Source organism: Bos javanicus, chromosome 17, assembly GCF_032452875.1.
Source record: "Bos javanicus breed banteng chromosome 17, ARS-OSU_banteng_1.0, whole genome shotgun sequence".
Classification (NCBI taxonomy): domain Eukaryota; kingdom Metazoa; phylum Chordata; class Mammalia; order Artiodactyla; family Bovidae; genus Bos; species Bos javanicus.
Window position 1 is genome coordinate 48,958,016 of NC_083884.1, and position 19,575 is coordinate 48,977,590.

At 43.5% G+C, this 19,575-nt stretch overlaps 1 protein-coding gene across 1 annotated transcript in view; it reads right to left on the reverse strand.

Moving 5' to 3' along the window:
* Window positions 1-19,575, reverse strand: part of TMEM132C (transmembrane protein 132C) — a 454,537-nt gene that overhangs the window by 34,004 nt on the left and 400,958 nt on the right. The window contains exon 5 of the mRNA XM_061384531.1: window positions 3,981-4,124. Within this exon, the coding sequence (XP_061240515.1) occupies window positions 3,981-4,124 (144 nt within the window). The remainder of the gene's footprint in view (window positions 1-3,980; window positions 4,125-19,575) is intronic.

Sequence of the window (19,575 nt, forward strand, 5' to 3'; positions counted from 1 at the left end):
GGTATCCCTCAGGGCAGTGGTTCTCAGCGGGGGTGATTTTGCCTGCTAGGGGACATTTAATAATGTCTGGAGACGTGTTTGTTTGTCACAACTCGGAGTGCTAAGGAGAAGAAGTCAAAGAGGTTTCTACACATCCTGCAATGCACGGGACAGTCCCCATAACAAAGAATTAGTCGGCACAAAATATTAAGAGTGGTAGGGTTGCAAATCCTGTCTCTGAACTCAGGACTTTGCTGTTCAACACTGCAGCCACAAGCCACATGTGGCTCTGGGCCACTTGAAATGGGGCTCAGGTGGAGGTGTGCTCTGTGTTAAACATATACTGGATTTGAAAGTTGTTGCTGTTCAGTTGCTAAATTGTGTCTGACTCTTTGTGACCCCGTGAACTACAGCATGCCAGGCACCCCTGTGCTTCACTATGTCCCGGAGTTTGCTTGAACTCATGTCCATTGGGGATTCCCTAATAGCTCAGTTGGTAAAGAATCCGCCTGCAATGCAGTAGACCCTGGTTCAATTGCTGGGTCAGGAAGATCCGCTGGGGAAGGGATAGGCTACCTACTCCAGGACTGTTCGGCTTCCCTTGTGGCTCAGCTGGTAAAGACTCTTGGTGCAATGCAGGAGACCTGGGTTTGATCGCTGGGTTGGGAAAATCCCCTGGAGAAGGGAAAGGCTACACTTTCTAATATTCTGGCCTGGAGAATTCCATGGACTGAGCGACTTGCACTTTCACTTTTCACAGGTCCATTGAGTCGGTGATCAGATTTAGTGCCCAAAATGTGAACTGTCATATTAATAATTTTCACACGGACTACCTGTTGAAATGACAATATTTTAAATATAATGAGTTAGACACATGCATTAAAAATCAAATTCACCTGTTTCTTTTTACTTTTTTTGAATGTGACAACTAGCGAATCTAAATTACTTATGTGGCTCATGCTATATTTTTATTGGTCAGTGTTGTTTAGAACTTCGACCATCTCCTCTTCTCCTCCCACAGGCTTCCGGGGTCTTCTGTAAAGCACTTTGGGATCAGGGTTACCATCAAGTCATAAACCACTATTGGGTGAATTAAAAAAAAGCATCTCTTCTTTGAGACAGTACCTCCCACAGTCAAAAAATGGTCATAGCATATTGCTGGGATGCTTTACTGCCACCTACTGGAAGGTTTGTGTAACAATTTAGACATCCGTGAACGTGGCATCCACCGCAATGAACAATCTCAACAAAGCTGGGCTGCACGTGTCCGTTCTCGGGGTGGGGCTTGCAGCGAAGGCCTTTCCCATTCCAATCCTCCCCTTCCATGGTCTGTAAGGTTCTCTTCCATGCAAACACGTTGTTTTTAACTCCATAGAGAAGACTGATTGCTACTTGTCAGACTCGATTTGGCGGGGAGGGGCAGGTGAGGCGGGGAACATTATCTGGATGCTTTCTCTTGGATATGTGTATATATATATATTTTCTGGATATGTTTCTATTGATTTCAAAAAATACACAGAAAGACCAAATGCTTAATTTCTGGCTTCGAAAAACCCTCACTGTCTTATTCTTTGAGCAAGCATTGTGGGCGCGTGATCATGGTAAATGTTGGTAGGAAAGATCAAAAAGTAGGGTCCTTGCTTCAAGACAGTCTCAATTTATACCCCCCCCCCCTCCGTTACCTCCTAGTAACCATAAGCTTGATTTCTACATCTGTGACTCTATTTATGTTTTGTAGATAAGTTCATTTGTATCTTTCTTTAGATTCCACATATACGTGATGTCATGTGATACTTGTCTTTTTCTGACTTACTTCACTTGGTATGACTATCTCTGGGTCCATCCATGTTGCTGCAAATGGCGTTATTTCATTCTTTTCATACGGCTGAGTAATATCCTATTCTATACGTACCACATCTTCTTTGTCCATTCATTGGTTGATGGACTTTTAGGACCGGCTTCCATGTCCTGGCTATTGTAAATAGTGCTGCAATGAACACTGGGGTACTATATATACAACAGATAACTAACAAAGACCTGCTGTCTGTCTAGCACAGGGAACTCTACTCAACACTGTATAATGACCTATATGGGGAAAGAATATGAAAAAAAAATAGATATATGTATGCTGCTGCTGCTGCTGCTGCTAAGTCGCTTCAGTCGTATCCGACTCTGTGCGACCCCATAGACGGCAGCCCACCAGGCCCTGCTGTCCCTGGGATTCTCCAGGCAAGAACACTGGAGTGGGTTGCCATTTCCTCCTCCAACGCACGAAAGTGAAAAGTGATAGTGCAGTCGCTCAGTTGTGTCCGACTCTTAGCGACCCCATGGACTGCAGCCTACCAGGCTCCTCCGTCCATGGGATTTTCCAGGCAAGAGTACTGGAGTGGGTTGCCGTTGCCTTCTCCAGGAGATCTTCCCGACCCAGGGCTCGAACCCGGGTCTCCCGCATTGTAGGCAGACGCTTTACCGTCTGAGTTACCAGGGAAGCATAGGTATAACCAAATCACTTTGTTGTACACCTGAAACTAACACAACATTGTAAATCAACTGTACTCCAATAAAATTTTATAAAAGGTAGTGTCTAAGGCAGGGATTCTCCAGGAAAACTTTCTTTTGGCAGGACAAAATGGTAACTTTCCTTTTATATTTATTTAAAAAATCAAAAAAGATTTTTTTTAATGGTAACTATCTTAGACCAGCAGATGACATAGTCTCCATGGAAACTTACTCAAAAGCAGCCACAGACAATATAGAGACAGATTTGAAAGAATGAAATTTTGCCATTTGCATCAACGTGGATGGACTTGGAGGACCTTATGCTAAGTGCAATACAGCAGACAGAGAAAGACAAATTCTGTATGATATCACTTATATGTGAAATCTGAAAAATACAACAAATTAGTAAATAAAACAAAAAATAAGCAGACTTGCAGACAGAGAACAAGCCAGTGGTTACCAGTGGGGGCAGGGGTAACAGGGATAGCAGGACAAAAGGATTATTATGGGATTATATGAAATCATGCGTGTGAAACTTTTGAAAACTGCAACATATTATAGAATTTAAAGAATATTTTCTTCAAAAAAATTTTTTTTAAAAAGAAATAGATTTGAGTGGTCATGTTTCAATGAAACTTACTTACAAAGCAGGTGGTAGGCTGAATTTGCCCCAGTGTTTCTAATTTGCCTCATGAAACAGTGGTTTCAACGGCTGCCCCATGGTTCAGATGCATGCGGCCGGTATGTTTTATATTTTATTTTTTGCCCATTGTAGTTTTCTTTTTTATTACATTTGTTGCCAACATTGAAAAACCGATGACTTTTACGAAATTTGAGGCATCTCTTGAAGGTGTACCAATCCTGAACTCACATTTATACACGGCCATAATTCTTTGCGATCCCATGGACTGTAGCCTGCCAGGCTCCTCCATCCATGGGATTTTCCAGGCAAGAGTACTGGAGTGGGTTGTCATTTCCTTCTCCAGGGGGTCTTCCCAACCCAGGAACTGAACCCAGATCTGAGCCACCAGGAAAGCCCCTATAATTGGCAGGAGTTGACCATGGCTGCCCTTCCAGAAATGGGCTTGTCTGATTTACCACTTCGCTCACTTAAATCACCCGCTTGGTTACTGTAGGTACTTGGGTCTGACTTACAGTCCACAGCACACTTGATGACAACAAGGCTGGCATGATATCAAATTAAGAGATGGAAATGGGAAAGTTTAGTGAAGTCAGAAAGGTTGTGAACACAAACCAACCCACCAGACCTCTTATTTCACCAGGCTAACTTCTCTTGGTGAACAAGACGCCCCCACGAAGTTTCCACCAGCTCAATCCAGATGACTAATGGAATCACTTACTTTACACATTTTTTTTTTCTGGCTGTGCCACCTGGCTTGCAGGATCTTAGTTCCCCAACCAGGGATTGAACCCCAGCCCTGGCAATGAAAGTGCTGAGTCCTAATCCCTTGACTGCCAGGAAACTCCCTGGAATCACTTACTTTGATGACCTCCTCATCTGTGGACTTGCATTCCACGGACTCCGAGATATCTGTCACGATACTGTTCTCCTCCACGGTGACCACCTTGATGGGCATGGCAACTGTCTTTCCCGTGAGGATGGCGGTGTTCAGGATCTCAGTGTCCTGCGGGAAGAACAAGACATACCTGGGTCAAGGGAGCTATTTGGTTCTCTCGGAGACTAGGGGAAGCCTTCCACGGTGTGTGCCTCTCCTCGTTTAGACAAGACATGGCCACAGTTACCTTAGGAACCTGAGCAAAAGGGTTATAGGTGTCCTGCTTGCTAGACAGAAGATCATCTTAAAGTCAAGGACTCTATGTGCTGACCTGAGTGGCAAGTTCAAATTGTGTATTTTGGAGTTTTTTAGAGGAGTCAAATTTGTGGTTTAAAAACTTGATTTAAAAATGAATATTCAACAGTCTTATGGACACAGTGGGGTGGCAGGTGGGGTACGAATTGAGAGAGTATCATTGAAACATATATATTACCATATATAAAGTAGATAGCTAATGGAAAGTTGCTGTATAACACAGGGAGCTCAGCCCGGTGCTCTGTGACAACCTAGAGGAGTGGGATGGGAGGTGGGTGGGATAGAGGTGTTCTTCCCAGGTGACTCAGTAGGTAAAGAATCCACCTGCAATGCAGGAGACACAGGTTCAATCCCTGGATCAGAAAGATACCCTGTTGCAGGGCATGGCAACCCACTCCAATATTCTTGCCCGGAGAACCCTGTGGACAGAGCAGCCTGGTAGGCTACAGTCCACAGGGTCGCAAAGAGTTGGACATGACTGAAGTGACGAAGCATGCATGCATGGCTGATTCCTGTTGATGTACGGCAGAAACCAACACAACAGTGTAAAGCAATTATCCTCCAATTAAAAATAAATTTAAAAAACAAAATAAAAATGAATGTTCAAAACAGAGTCTGCAAGGCACAGCATGGGGACTTTTAGTATACTTGCTCATTTCTTGTTACGTCTGGGTGAATTGTCTCATTGTAATAAAGCCTGTCCTCTTTGTAGCCTATTCTCACAAATAAGTTAAATTTTTGTTTGATCAGATCCAGGTGCAAAATCTCATGATAGATTTGTAGAAAAAAATCTGGGACGGCAAGAAGCGCAAGCGCAGCCGCAAGGAGAGCTACTCCGTGTACGTGTACAAGGTGCTGAAGCAAGTCCATCCAGACACCGGCATCTCGTCCAAGGCTATGGGAATCATGAACTCCTTCCTCAACGACATTTTCGAGTGCATCGCTGGCGAGGCATCGCACCTGGCGCATTACAACAAGCGCTCGACTATCACATCCGGGGAGGTCCAGACCGCCGTGCGCTTGCTGCTACCTGGGGAGCTGGCCAAGCACGCCATGTCCGAGGGCACTAAGGCTGTCACCAAGTATACCAGCTCCAAGTAAAAATAATATGCCTAGCCGCTGTTAAAGGAGAAGGCAATGGCACCCCACTCCAGTACTCTTGCCTGGAAAATCCCATGGATGGAGGGCCTGGTGGGCTGTAGTCCATGGGGTCGCTAAGAGTCGGACACGACTGAGCGACTTCACTTTCACTTTAGAAAGATAACCTGGTGCTAGGTGTTTCACAATTTACTTTTAGTTTATTTGTGATTGTCTTCCTAGTTTTCAACCATGACAATAAAGAAATATGATGCAGAGACAAGTAAAAGGCACACATCAGTGAGGTTTCAGTTGTAAGCAACAGCAGTTGCCTGGCTACTTTGTGCAGGAAAGTACTGTGGAAGGTGGAATCACCAAGATGCCCATGTTCCAGTCTCCAGAACCTGTATGTCTGTTGCCTTATATGGTAAAAGGAACTTTGCAGTTATGATGAAGGATCTTGGGCTTCCATGGTGGTTCAGCTAGTAAAGAACCTGCCTGCCAATGCAGGAGCCTGCCAGGCTCCTCTGTCCCTGGGTTTCCAGGCAAGAATACTGGAGTGGGTTGCCATGCCCTCCTCCAGGGGATCTTCCCCACCTGGGAATCGAACCCTCATCTCTTGCATTTCCTGCATTGACAGGCAGGTTCTTTACTCCTGAGCCAGCGGGGAAGCCCCAGATACTCACTACAAGAGCAATCAAAGAGTTGGGTAATTTTTACCCCAAATGCCCATCATCACTGCTACATCTTGGCAACTGGTTTCCTTGCTTTGTGTAGCACACCAGTCTTCTCCTGTTGCCCCACTGTGGCCCATTCCCTTGGAGGTCTGGGGGCTCTGCTTTACCCTGTTCATACTGACTTCATGCAAAATGATTAGCATCACACCTCTCGTGTGTCTTATGATTTGCAAAGTGATGAAGAAAACGCCTTCTCTCTTAAATCTGTAGGCGCTGCCTACTGGCACTTGTTCCATCCTGTTCCTTATGGTCAAACGAAGATGAAAAGGGGTCTGTGGCTTTGGGATGGCTATTGGCACCTTTTACCTCTGAGTCAATTTCTCCCCAAAACCCTCTCCAGAAATGCTGCTCTACTTTGAAGCAGGAGATGCAAGGAAAGAGATTTTCTCAGTTCTTCCTCCAGGGAAGCAATTGACACAGAAGTGACCTTTTGCATTAACTAAGTGCACAGCTGAAAGAAAGAGCCCTCAGTTACAAAGGGGAGCGCCAGCCTCTCTTCGACGCTGGTGCCCACTGACCCTCTGCCATGTCTTCTCTTGGGTCCATGGGATTCCTGGAGCTGGAGTTGGAGCTGCCATATGGGAAGCTTGGGTCCATGGGATTCCTGGCGCTGGAGCTGCCATTTGGGCAGCTTGTACATTGGCTATTACTGATGCCAAGAATACTGCAGAAATTCCCCAAGTCCATTTTCAGGTTCATTACAGGTAATGTGCTCAGAGTTCAGTCTTAACATTTTCTTTCTGAGAATGGTCTTTGGCTAATGGCTTCATTAAAGCAGCAAACTCCCTCGTGGATTAATTGTGATTAGCTTGCTAATGGTCGCTGCAGTTTCTCTCTCTCTCTCACACACACATGCACACACGGTCTTTCACCTGAGACTTCCTATCCCTACACTGAGTTACACCAAGATTAACACTGGTGGGTCACTAGATATTTTTCGTGAACCAAGATCAACTCCAGGAGCACAAATGAACAGTCACAGAAATGCCAATATTTAAAATGGATAACCAACAAGGACCTACTGTATAACACAGGGAACTCTGCTCAGTGTTATGTGGCAACCGGGATGGGAGGGGAGTTTGAGGCAGAATGGATACATGTGTATGTATGGCTGAGTCCCTTTGTCCACCTGAAACTATCACAAAGCTATACTCCAAAACTTAATGAAAAGTTAAAAATAACAAAAATGCCAAATGAGTGAAGAAAGCATTGATCTTTGGATAACCTGGTTAAGCCACAGGGATGAAGTTCCTTGTATTTAAAAATTCCTTTCTAATCTAAAAAAATGATACAAAATGAGCTTATTTACAAAACGGAAATAGACTCACAGACTTAGAGAATGAATTTATGGTTATCAGAGGGAAACGGTGCGGGGAGAGATAGACTGGGAGGTTGGGTTGGACATGTACACACTGCTATATTTAAAACAATCAACAAAGACCTACGGTAGAGCACTCTGCTCTATACTCTATAATAACCTAAATGGAAAAGAATTTAAAAAAGAATAGATACACTGAATCACTTTGCTGTACACGTTAAACCAACACAACAATCTAAATCAAAGATACTTCACTATAAAATAATTTTTAAGTAAAAGAAATAAAGAAAAAGACTCCTTTCCTGATCAACCGCTTTGGTGAGTATTTGTTACTTGGTGGGCATGGGGAGTCTGGAATCCCAGATTCTACACTATGCTTTAATTTTCTATAGAGCCTTCATTATACTCTTATTGTTTGGATCTTGGTTTCTTCATTTTACAAATTAAGGGATTGGACCACATCATCCACGTCTCTTTCCACCTGTCAAATCCTACATAACCATGAAGATCCACCAGCCATTTAATGAACCCTTACTGTGTACCCAGCATGCTCTTGTCACTGGGTTATAACACAGTGAACCAGAGTGATAAGCCCCCATCCACACAGATGTATGGGATGGTGAGGGGTGGGAGGCACAAGCAAGCAGGCAACCACAATATTGGGTCTGTCAGGACTTTCTCATTCAGATCAGATCAGATCAGTCGCTCAGTCGTGTCTGACTCTTTGCGACCCCATGAATCGCAGCACACCAGGCCTCCCTGTCCATCACCAACTCCCAGAGTTCACTCAGACTCACGTCCATCGAGTCAGTGATGCCATCCAGCCATCTCATCCTCTGTCGTCCCCTTCTCCTCCTGCCCCCAATCCCTCCCAGCATCAGAGTCTTTTCCAATGAGTCAACTCTTCGCATGAGGTGGCCAAAGTACTGGAGTTTCAGCTTTAGCATCATTCCTTCCAAAGAAATCCCAGGGCTGATCTCCTTCAGAATGGCCTGGTTGCATCTCCTTGCAGTCCAAAGGACTCTCAAGAGTCTTCTCCAACACCACAGTTCAAAAGCATCAATTCTTTGGCGCTCAGCCTTCTTCACAGTCCACCTCTCACATCCATACATGACCACTGGAAAAACCATAGCCTTGACTAGACGAACCTTTGTTGGCAAAGTAATGTCTCTGCTTTTGAATATGCTGTCTATGTTGGTCATAACTTTCCTTCCAAGGAGTAAGTGTCTTTTAATTTCATGGCTGCAGTCACCATCTGCAGTGATTTTGGAGCCCAGAAAAATAGTCTGACACTGTTTCCACTGTTTCTCCATCTATTTCCCATGAAGTGGTGGGACCGGATGCCATGATCTTCATTTTCTGAATGTTGAGCTTTAAGCCAAGTGGCAAAAATCCAACTCAATTCAGTCTAAGCAAAAAGGCGACTTATTGCCTTGTACAACTCAAGTATCTGAGGGAAGATATCAGCTTCAGGTATTGCTAGAACCAGGTTCTCAAAACAAAACTGCAATTAATTCCTACATCTCTCCATCTCTTGACTCTTTCCCACTGTTTGGTTTCATCAATTAGTAAGCTATTTCTGTATAGTAGACCTCCAGCTATATTCTCCATGGCTCAAATCTGTGTTCTTCCATCAAAGAACTCAACAGCAAAAAACAAACAAAATCCCCAAATAGCCCAATTTAAAAATGGGCAAAGGACCTGAACAGACAACTCTTCAAAGACAATATCCACATGGCCAACAGACACGTGAAAAGATGTTTAACATTACTAACCAGTGTAAATCAAAACCACAAAGAGATATTACTTCACACCTGTTTAGGTGGATATTATCCAAAAATCAAAAGATGACTTGCTGGTGAAGATCTAGAAGAAAGAAAACCCTTATGCACTGTTGGTGGGAGTGTAAATTGGTGCAGCCACTGTACAGAGGGTCTTCAGAAAATTAAAAATAGAACAATCGTGTCATCCAGCAATCCCATTTCTGAGTATATACCCTAATAAGAAGAACTCCCATCTTGAAGGGTTATCCACACCCCTTGTTCATGGCAGTATTATCCATAGTAGTCAAGATATGGAAACACCTGAGTGTCTGTCTACAGATGAACAGACAAAGAAAATGTGGTATATATGTATACAGTGGAATACTAGTCAACATCAAAAAAGAAGAAAATCCGGACCTCCCTGGTGGTTCAGTGGTTGGGAGTCTACCTGCCAATTCAGGGGACCCAGGTTTGATTCCAGGTCTGGGAAGATTCCATATGTCTTGGGGCAACTGAGCATATGTGCTGCAAACTACTGAGGCTGCTCACTTGGAGCCTTGCTCTGTAATAAGAGAAGCCCGGGCACTGCAACTAGAGAAAGCCTGCGTTCAGCATCAAAGACCCAGTGAGAACAAAAATAATATAAATAAGTTTAAAAATTTAAAGAGAAAATACTGATATTTGTGATAACATGGATGAAACTGGACGATGCTTTGCTAAATGAAAAAAGTCAGACACAGAAGTCAAACACTGTGTGATCTCACTTATATGTAGCATCTGAAAAAAAAAAGTTGTACTCATAAAATCAGAAAGTAGACTGGTCAGGGGCTGGGAGTTTGTTTATAAGATGGATAAGTTCTGGAGACCACACATACAGCATGGTGACCATAGCTAATAACATGTATCGAATACTTGCAATTTCCTAAGAAAGTAGATCTAAAGTGTTCTCAATGTGCATGCCCATGCACGCACACACACATGGTAACTATGTGAGGTGATGGATGTGTTAACTGCTTGATTGTGGTTGTCAGTTCACAATGCACACATGTACTAAAACCTATACCTTATAAAAATGTACAATGGAATATTACTCAGCCATAAAAAGAATGAAACGATGCTACTGGCAGCAACATGGATGGGCCTAGCGAGCCAAGGACAGAGGCTCCAGGAGAAAACAGAGCTTCTGACACCCTTATCTTGGATTTCTGGCCTCCAGAATTGTGAGAAATTAAAGCTCTGTTGTTTAACCGCCCAGTCGTGTATTTTGCTACAGTAACCCTAGAAAGTAAAATATGTCCTTTAGCATAACCTGAGAAGGGGTCCTTGATACTTTGGAGAAGATGTATGGATTCTGTTGGCATAAAATCACAGAGGAGTGATGTTATGAGAGGCAGCCAATGTTTGTGTGTCTGGAGGGTATTATACTCCAGGGTTCCTTGGGTTGTGAATCTGGAATTCTGGGAGAGAAGAGAGGAGAAAAAATACCCAGTGGGTATGGGCTTGAGTCACTGAAGAAGAACCCTTGGCTGCCTTTCCAAGGTGGGCCTGGTGCCTTTGAGGGGGTGGGAAATGAAGAACTCCCACACCATCCTCGGATTCTTGTGAGTGAACAATTTTCAGGTTGGGTTGTATTTTTCTGGTTTCTCCTAATTACGGACATAGCTGTGGGATTACTGAAAACAACAGCACACAATGCAGAAGCAAGGGGTTGGTGAGGAACCAGGCATGGACTGGGCACAGTATCCTGGTCTGACTGTAAAACTCTTCTGTCCTCTCCCAGAGATTTGGAGAGATGCTGTGCTGGGAAGGAGGGAACCTTTCCTGGCGAGTTAAAAATATGTGTGCGTGCACGAAACTGACATTGCAAGTTACAGATACGGGGCTGATTGCTCCCCACAAATCCTTTTAGAGTCGAGGCCAACTTGCAGCAATATGCCCGACACACTATTTATTTTAATTAATTAATTAACTGAGTTTTGGCTGCCCTGAACCTTCATTACTGTGTGCGGGCTTTCTCAACTCACAGTGTGCGGGTTTCTCGTTGCAGTGACGTCTCCTGTTTTTCGAGCACAGACTCTAGAGTGTGGGCTCAGCAGTTGTGGCACACAGGCTCAGTTGCCTCGTGGCATGTGGAATCTTCCCCAACAGGGGTCTAACTCAGGTCCCCTGAATTGCTTGGCAGGCAGATTGTTAACCACTGGACCACCAGGGAAGTTCCCCGGCGCACTATTAAAACACCTACAGTTGTGGGTTTTCTAAACCCCCAGCTGGACCTGGAAGAGTTCATTTTGTGCAGGACCAGCCAGGAGCAGGTGCTGCCTGCCTTCATCCTCTACATAGCGCTGCTCTGGAGGCCAGGCTGCGAGCTGCCTTTTCTCCAGGCCCCCTGAGGTATGAGATGCTCAGCATCAATGAATGGAGCCCTCCCTCTTGAAAGTAGGTGGGTGTACACCTCCTGTCCCCCAGCACACATCAGATTCCACTCATCAACACCGTTCCAGAGCCTTGCAGAACATGATTAAGACAGAACTGTTACCTGGACACTTTTTGTGTTATTAAATGTTTGTTCTCTGCTTTTATTGGTTTTTTTCCCCCTCTCTCCGCCCACTTCTGTCAGGAACCAGAGAACGGCTCTGTGTTTCTGAAAAGAATCAATCAAGTAAGGTACTTTTGAATCACTGTCATTTCAAACTTGAAAAAACCCCGAGGCTTCAGAGAAAACGCACTTTGTTTGATTTGCCCTCATAAATGTAAATTGGTTTGGCCACTTTCTGCAATTTTTTTTTTTAACAAATTGTGGAGTTTTAATTTTTAAATAAATTGAGAAGACAGAATTGCTTCTGAAGGGTTGAAAAAGTTGAGGGTGTGTGAACTGATGGAAAAGATAAGTCCACAGACTTCCCTGGCAGTCCAGTGGTTAAGACTCCATGCTTCCAATGCAAGGATCACTGGTTAGATCCCTGGTCATGGAACTAAGATCTCACATGCCATGTGGTGCAGCCAAGACAAGAAAAGTCCAAACGGCCAGGGGATGGGGTACTTATCCCAGGAGTGGGTGTGAAATGCCCAGAGGCTTCTCAAGGAGAGAAATAAGAAGAATGGAAATGTGTGATGTCCACTCAGTGCAATATTACTCAGTTGCAAAAAAGGGATGAAGTGCTGATATGTGGGACCATGCGGATAAACCTTGAAACACGTTAACTGAAAGGAGCCAAACACAAAATGACACCTATTATATGATTCCATTTATATAAAATGTCTAATTTTATGCAAATACCTATTTGCATAGGCAAATCCACAGAGATGGAAAGCAAACTGATGAACTGATGGTTGCCAGGAGCTTGGCGGGGGCGTGGGGGGGTGGTGGTGGGAAGGCAGACTGGCTGCTTGAAGAGTATGATTTTTATTTTAGGGTGATGGGAATGTTCTGGAATTGTACAGTGGTGATGGCTGCACAACCTTGTAAATATATTAAGAACCATCCACTAAAGACTTTAAAATGGTACATTTTATTCCACTCCTGGGTATTTATCCAAAGAAGAGAAAGTATTCATTCAAAAAGATACACGTGCCCCAAATGTTCATAGCAGCATTTTTACTAATGCTACGATATGGAAGCAAACTAAGTGTCCGTCAACAGATGAATGGATAAAGAAGATGTGATACAAACACACACACACACAAACAATGGAATATTAGACATAAAAAAATGAAATTCTGCCATTTGCAGCAGCACGGATGGACCTAGGGATTGTTAAACTGAGTGAACTAAGTCAGACAAAGACAAATATTTTATGTTACCATGTACATGTGGGATCTAAAGATGAAACAAACTAATGAAGATAACAAAACCAGAAGCAGACTCACAGATACAGAGAATAAAGTATTGGTTACCAGTAGGGAGAGAAAAGAGGGAGGGACAGTATAAAAGTAGGGGAGTAAGAGGTACAGAGTATTAAGTATAAAATAAACTATAAGGATTTACTGTACAACAAAGGGAATATGGCTAATATTTTATAATAACTATAAACAGAGTACAACCTTCAACAGTTGTGAATCACTATGCTGTATATCTGAAACACATGATATTGTATATCAACCACACCTCAACAAAAAAATTAAAAAATATTAAATATAGAAAATAAATAAACAATACCTATAGGTCTGTCAAAAAATGGTGCATTTTATACTTATTGTATAAATTCATTGTATGAATTACATCTCAGTGTGTTAGTTGCTCAGTTGTGTCTGACTCTTTGAGACCCCATGGACTGTAGCCCACCAGGCTTCCCTTCTCCAGGGGATCTTCCTGACCCAGGGATCAAACCCAGGAGTCCTGCTTTGCTGGTGGACTCTCTACTGTCTGAGTTACCAGGGAAGCCCACTTTAAAAAGAGAAGGAAAAGTGTATGGGAGATGGGTTAGTACCAATTTACAATGCTGTGTTAGTTTCTGGTGTACAGCAAAGTGATTTAATTATATATATATTCTTTTTCAGCTTCCCAGCTGTCTCAGTGATAAAGAATCTGCCTGCCAAGCAGAAGACATGGGTTTGACCCCTGGGTCAGGAAGATCCCCTGGAGGAGGAAATGGCAATCCACTCCAGTGTTCTTGCCTGGAGAATCCCACGAAGAGGTCATGGCCAGGCTCAGACCTAGTTTTGCTTCTTGGCTGACCATGTGGCCTCAGATAAGTCGATCCATCCATCCATCCTCCATTCACTCACCCCGGAAAAGAGACCAAGATAAAATGCATTTTCAGGTCAAGGACCAGATGCCTGGCCTTCTATACTGACACTGGGGGTTCAGATCTCATGAGAGGCTGAGGATGAGGCAAGTTTAATCTAAAATATTCCAGAAGGTATAAAACAACCTCTCTCAAGGGAAATCCTCCTACACTGTTGGTGGGAATGTTAAGTTGGTGCAGCCACTTTGGACAACAGTATGAAAGGTCCTCAAAAAACTAAAACTAGAATTGCCATGGGGTCCAGTAATCCCACTCCTGGGCATCTATCCAGACAAAACTACAATTTGAAAAGTTACATGCACCCTTATGTCCATAGCAGCCCTATTCACAAGAGCCAAGACATGGAAGCAACCTAAATATTCATTGAGAGATGAATGGGCAAAGAAGATGTGGCACCCATGTATAGTGGAATACTACTGAGCCATAAAAAGAATGAAATAATGGCATTTGCAGCAACATGGATGGACCTAGAGAGGATCATACTAAGTGAAGGCGGTCAGAAAGAGAAAGACAAATGTCATATGACGTCACTTATGTGTGGCATCTAAAGCATGACACAAACGAACCTGTCTATGAAACAGAAACAGAGTCACAGGCATAGGGAATAGCCTGGTGCTTGCCAAGCTGGAGGCGGGGAAGGTGGCGGTGGGAGAAGGATGGATGGGGAGTTTGGGATTAGCAGATGCAAAACAGTATGTGTAGGATGGATAAATAACAAGGTCCTACTATAGAGCACAGGGAACTGTATCCAATATCTTGTAATAAACCATAATGGAAAAAAAATGAAAAAGATTGGTGGTGGTGTATCGCTCAGTCATGTCTGACTCTGTGCGACCCCATGGACTGCAGCCCACTGGGCTCCTCTGCCCATGGGTCTCTCCAGTCAAGAATACTGGGGTGGGTTGCCATTGCCTCCTCCAGGGGGATCTTCCTGACCCAGGGATCAAACCCATGTTCTTCTGCTTGGCAGGCAGATTCTTTACCACTGAGCCACCTGGGAAGCCAAAAAAGTATATATATATATATAATTAAATCACTTTGTTGTACACCAGAAATTAACAGAACATTGTAAATCAACTATATTTCAATAATAAAAAAGAAAACAATCTCTCTCAATGAGTATGTGCCTGGGAGTCATTTAGAAGTATAAACAGCATTTAATAATAATAATTTTCAAAAAGGTCCCATTTGGGGAGCGCTGCCTACACAACAGGCACTGCTAAACGCATTCATCTCTACTACCAGCCCATGAAGCATGTAGTCTTATTTTGCCTGGTCTTACGCATGGGGGTGCTGAGGCCCGAGCTGGTTGAGTGCCATGTCCAGGGTACACAGCCCCGAGGTGGCCTGGCCAGGTTTAAATGTGGACCTCCAGGGCTGAGACATGTGGTCTCTCCTCCTGCTCGACACTGAAGAGCTAGCACATGGAACAGAACTGCTTTGGTTCTGCCTCTGCTCTTTCTTTGCTGTGTTTTAAATTCTCCAAGTGAAGTCAGAAAGAGAAAAACAAATACCGTATACTAATGCACACATATGGACTAGAAAAACAGTACTGATGAACCTATTTGCAATAGAGATATGATTAGGACTAGAGATGCAGATGTAGAGAGTGGACCTGTGGAGACTGGGGGCAGGGAAGGAGAGGGTGGGATAAATTGACAGCGTTGCATTGGCATATATATATATATATATATATATATATATATATATATATACATACATACGAGGGGCTTCCCAGGAGGCGTTTGTGATGAAGAACCCGCCTGCCAATGCAGAAGACATAAGAGAAGTGGGTTTGACCCCTGGGTTGGGAAGATTCCTTGGAGAAGGAAATGGCAACCCACCCCAGAATTCTTGCCTGGAGAATCCCCATGGACAGAGGAGCCTAGCTGGATACAGTCTATCAGGTTGCAAAGAGTTGGACACGACTGAAGCGACTTAGCACCTAGCTAATTGACATTATTGCATAGCAGAAACCAATGTAACATTGTAAAGCAATTATCTTCCAATTTAAAAAGAAATTTAAAGACAAATAAAAAACTGATTAACCATGCTAAAATAAATAAATAAATTCCCCAAGCATCAGTTTCCTCGGCTGTGAACCTGGGGAATCATTAGGGTTGTTGTGAAGATTAAATCAGGTCATGTTTATGAATGGCCTGTCAGGGCTTGGAACAAAGTCCTAGCTGACTAAAAGGGTAGCTATTAAGCACAAATGTGAAATGTCTGGGTTGAGGCAACTGGCAGATGGAGAAAAGTCAGCACGTCCTCCTGAAACTCTCTTTTCTCTACTGGCTTTGGAGGGAGAGGCATAGAAAATATAATCAAATGAATATAAGACAGCACGTAGCAAGCACGTGAGCACATTGCCTAGAAGAACAGACACGTTAGCACTTGGGGGTGTGGAGGTGACTGCAGATGATGAGTTTCATGCTTTCCCCGAAGAAGGCGGCTTAGAGTGATTCAATGACTAGGACAGTCTATGGTTTACCGATTCACTGTCACACACTGTCAGGGCCGAGATAGACATTGCAATTGTGTATTGCTTCTTAGAATTAAAGACAACTTAACTGAATTCACTTACATTTTTGCAGGGAGAGGAGATATCTATGGGCGCCTTACCCCCGATACCTTTCTTGGCATGGTAGAATTTTACTGTCTGATCAACAAGATCCAGGGGCCAAATTCTGCCCATGGTCGATTTTTTATGTGAACTGGTGAGCCAAGAATGATCTTTACACTGGTCAAGGCTTAAAAAAAATACACAGAAAGAAAATATACCAGACACTGTACTTGTCTCTGCAAAACCTAAAATGTTTACTCTCTAGCCCTTTACAGAAAAATTCTGCCAAGCTCTGAACAAGAGGATCATTTTCCCCAAATGACGGGGCTCTCGTGTTCCCAAGGGTGTTTCCTAACCCTCTGGTGTTCAAGTCTTTCTGCTTTGTAGAACTAAGCATGCTTGTAGGTGCCACCTCCTGCCGTTACCCTTACAGTTTTGTTTTCCTTCAACTGTTATCTCCGCTGATTCACTTTGTTTTCAGCTGCAGCTGACCATCAGCTCCGCGACTGGCATGGAAGCCTGAATTCTTGGCACAAACTGGATGGATCTGCATCTGGCAATAATTTTCATTGTATGTGGGAGACCCTGGGGCTTTGAACCCACAAGAAGGATGGCCCTAGAGCAGGGAAGCTTGTGTTAAGCAGGAAGAGGTCTTTGAATCAAGTTGATTTTGTGTTTTCTAATGTGCAGTCATGATTAGTTTTTCATGGTATGATAGGGCTTGGTTCTCTGCACACGCTTTTAGCTCAAGGAGGGTGAGTATAACTGCTTGAAAAATAAGAAGCCCCTACAATTGATCTTTCCAGACTTGAGCATGGTGGATAACATTACAAACGACTGCTTCAGAAGGAAAAGTGTATGACTAGACACACATACAGAGACTCAACGAGTGGTTATCAGTGGGACTGGGAAGGGGCAAAGGGAGGGGCAATATAGGAGTAGGGGAGTAAGAGGTACAAACTGTTAGGTACAAAACAAGCTAAAAGGATATATTGTACAACATGGGGAATAAAGCCGATACTTTATAATAACTATAAACAGAGTATGGAACAACTGACTGCTTCAACATTGGGAAAGGAGTTTGTCAAGGCTGTGTATTGTCACCCTGCTTATTTAACTTCAATGCAGAGTACACCATTCAAAATCCTGGGCTGGATTAATTCCAAGCTGGAATCAAGATTTCTGAGAGAAATATCAACAACCTCATGTACACAGATGATAACACTCTAATGGCAGAAAGTAAAGAGTAACTAAGGATCCTCTTGACAAGGGTGAAAGAGGAGAGTGAAAAAGCTGGCTTAAAACTCAACATTCAAAAAATAAAGGTCACGGCATCCAGTCCCATCACTTCATGGCAAATGGATGGGAAAAAAGGTAGAAGCAATGACATATTTTATTCTCTTGGATTCCAAAATCATTGTGGACGGTGACTGTGCCCATGAAATTAAAAGATGCTTGCTCCTTGGAAGAAAAGCTATGACAAACCTAGACAACATATCAAAAAGCAGAGACATAACTTTCCCAATAAAGGTCCATATAGTCAAAGCTATGGTTTTTCCAGTAGTCACATACAGATGTGAGAGTTGGACCATAAAGAAGGCTGAGCACTGAAGAACTGATGCTTTCCAATTGTGGTGCTGGAGAAGACTCTTGAGAGTCGCTTGGACTGCAAGGAGATCAAACCAGTCAATCCTAAAGGAAATCAACCCTGAATATTCATTTGAAGGACTGATGCTGAAGCTCCAATGGTTTGGCACCTGATGGGAAGAGCTGCCTTGTTGGAAAAGACCCTAATTCTGGGGAAGACTGAAGGAAAAAGAAGAGGGTGGCAGAGGACACAATGGTTAGACAGCATCACTGACTCAGTGAACATGAATGAATAAACTCCAGGAGACAGTGGAAGACAGAGGAGCCTGGCGTGCTGCAGTCCATGGGGTCACAGAGAGTCGAATGTGATACAGCGACCTAGTGACTGAACAATAAATAAGTGGAGAATAACCTTCAAAGTTGTGAATCACTATGTGGTACACCTATAACATACAAAACTGCACATCCACCGTACTTCAGCATAAAACGTATTCAAAAAATATGTGTTTTTTGAGGAGCCTCCATACCGTTCTCCAAAGCGGCTGTATCAATTTACATTCCCACCAACAGTGCAACAGGGTTCCCTTTTCTCCACACCCTCTCCAGCATTTACTGTTTGTGGATTTTTTGATGATGGCCATTCTGACCGGTATGAGGTGATACCTCATTGTAATTTTGATTTGCATGTCTCTAATTATGGACCTAGAGTCTGTCAATACAGAGCGAAGTAAGACAGAAAGAGGAAAACAAATACTGTATATTAACACATATATGTGAGATATAGAAAAATGTTACAGATGAACCTATTTGCAGGGCAAAAGTAGAGTTTTGGACGTACAAAGCAAACACGTGGACACGAGGGGACGGGCAGTGAATTGGGAGATTGGGATTGACATATATACTCTACCATGTGTGAAATAGACAGCTGGTGGGAAGCTGCTGTATAGCACAGGGAGCTCACCTTGGTGCTCTGTGATGACCTAGGGGATGGGATGGAGTGGTGGGGGGAGGTCCCAGAGGGAGGGGATATATGTATACATATAGCTGATTTGTGTTGCTGTAAGCAGAAACTAACACAGCATTGCAAAGCAACTATACTCCATTTTTTAAAAAAAAAAGTATGTGAGTAGGAAAAAACCCAAGGTTTCTTCCTCCATCTTGGCTGAAATGCAGTGGGTTGGGAAAACACACAGCACAGTTGGAGGAAGATTTGAGGCAGCTGGAAGCTCCCCCAGCTCATGTGGCAGGTTCTGGGAAGATCAGTCTGTGAGAAAGAGGTCTTTGGATTTCGAGAGAGAGAGAGGGAACAAATGTCCTGTTATTGGATGGCACCTCTGGAAAGAAGCAAGAGACAGTGGTTGTCTGGTACGACTATAGAGAAACAGCAAAGATCTCTGGACCCCAGTGGTGGCTTGAAAAAGGCAGAGGATAGACACATAAATTGAACAGGTTCGGAGGAAAAAAGCCCTAAAGTA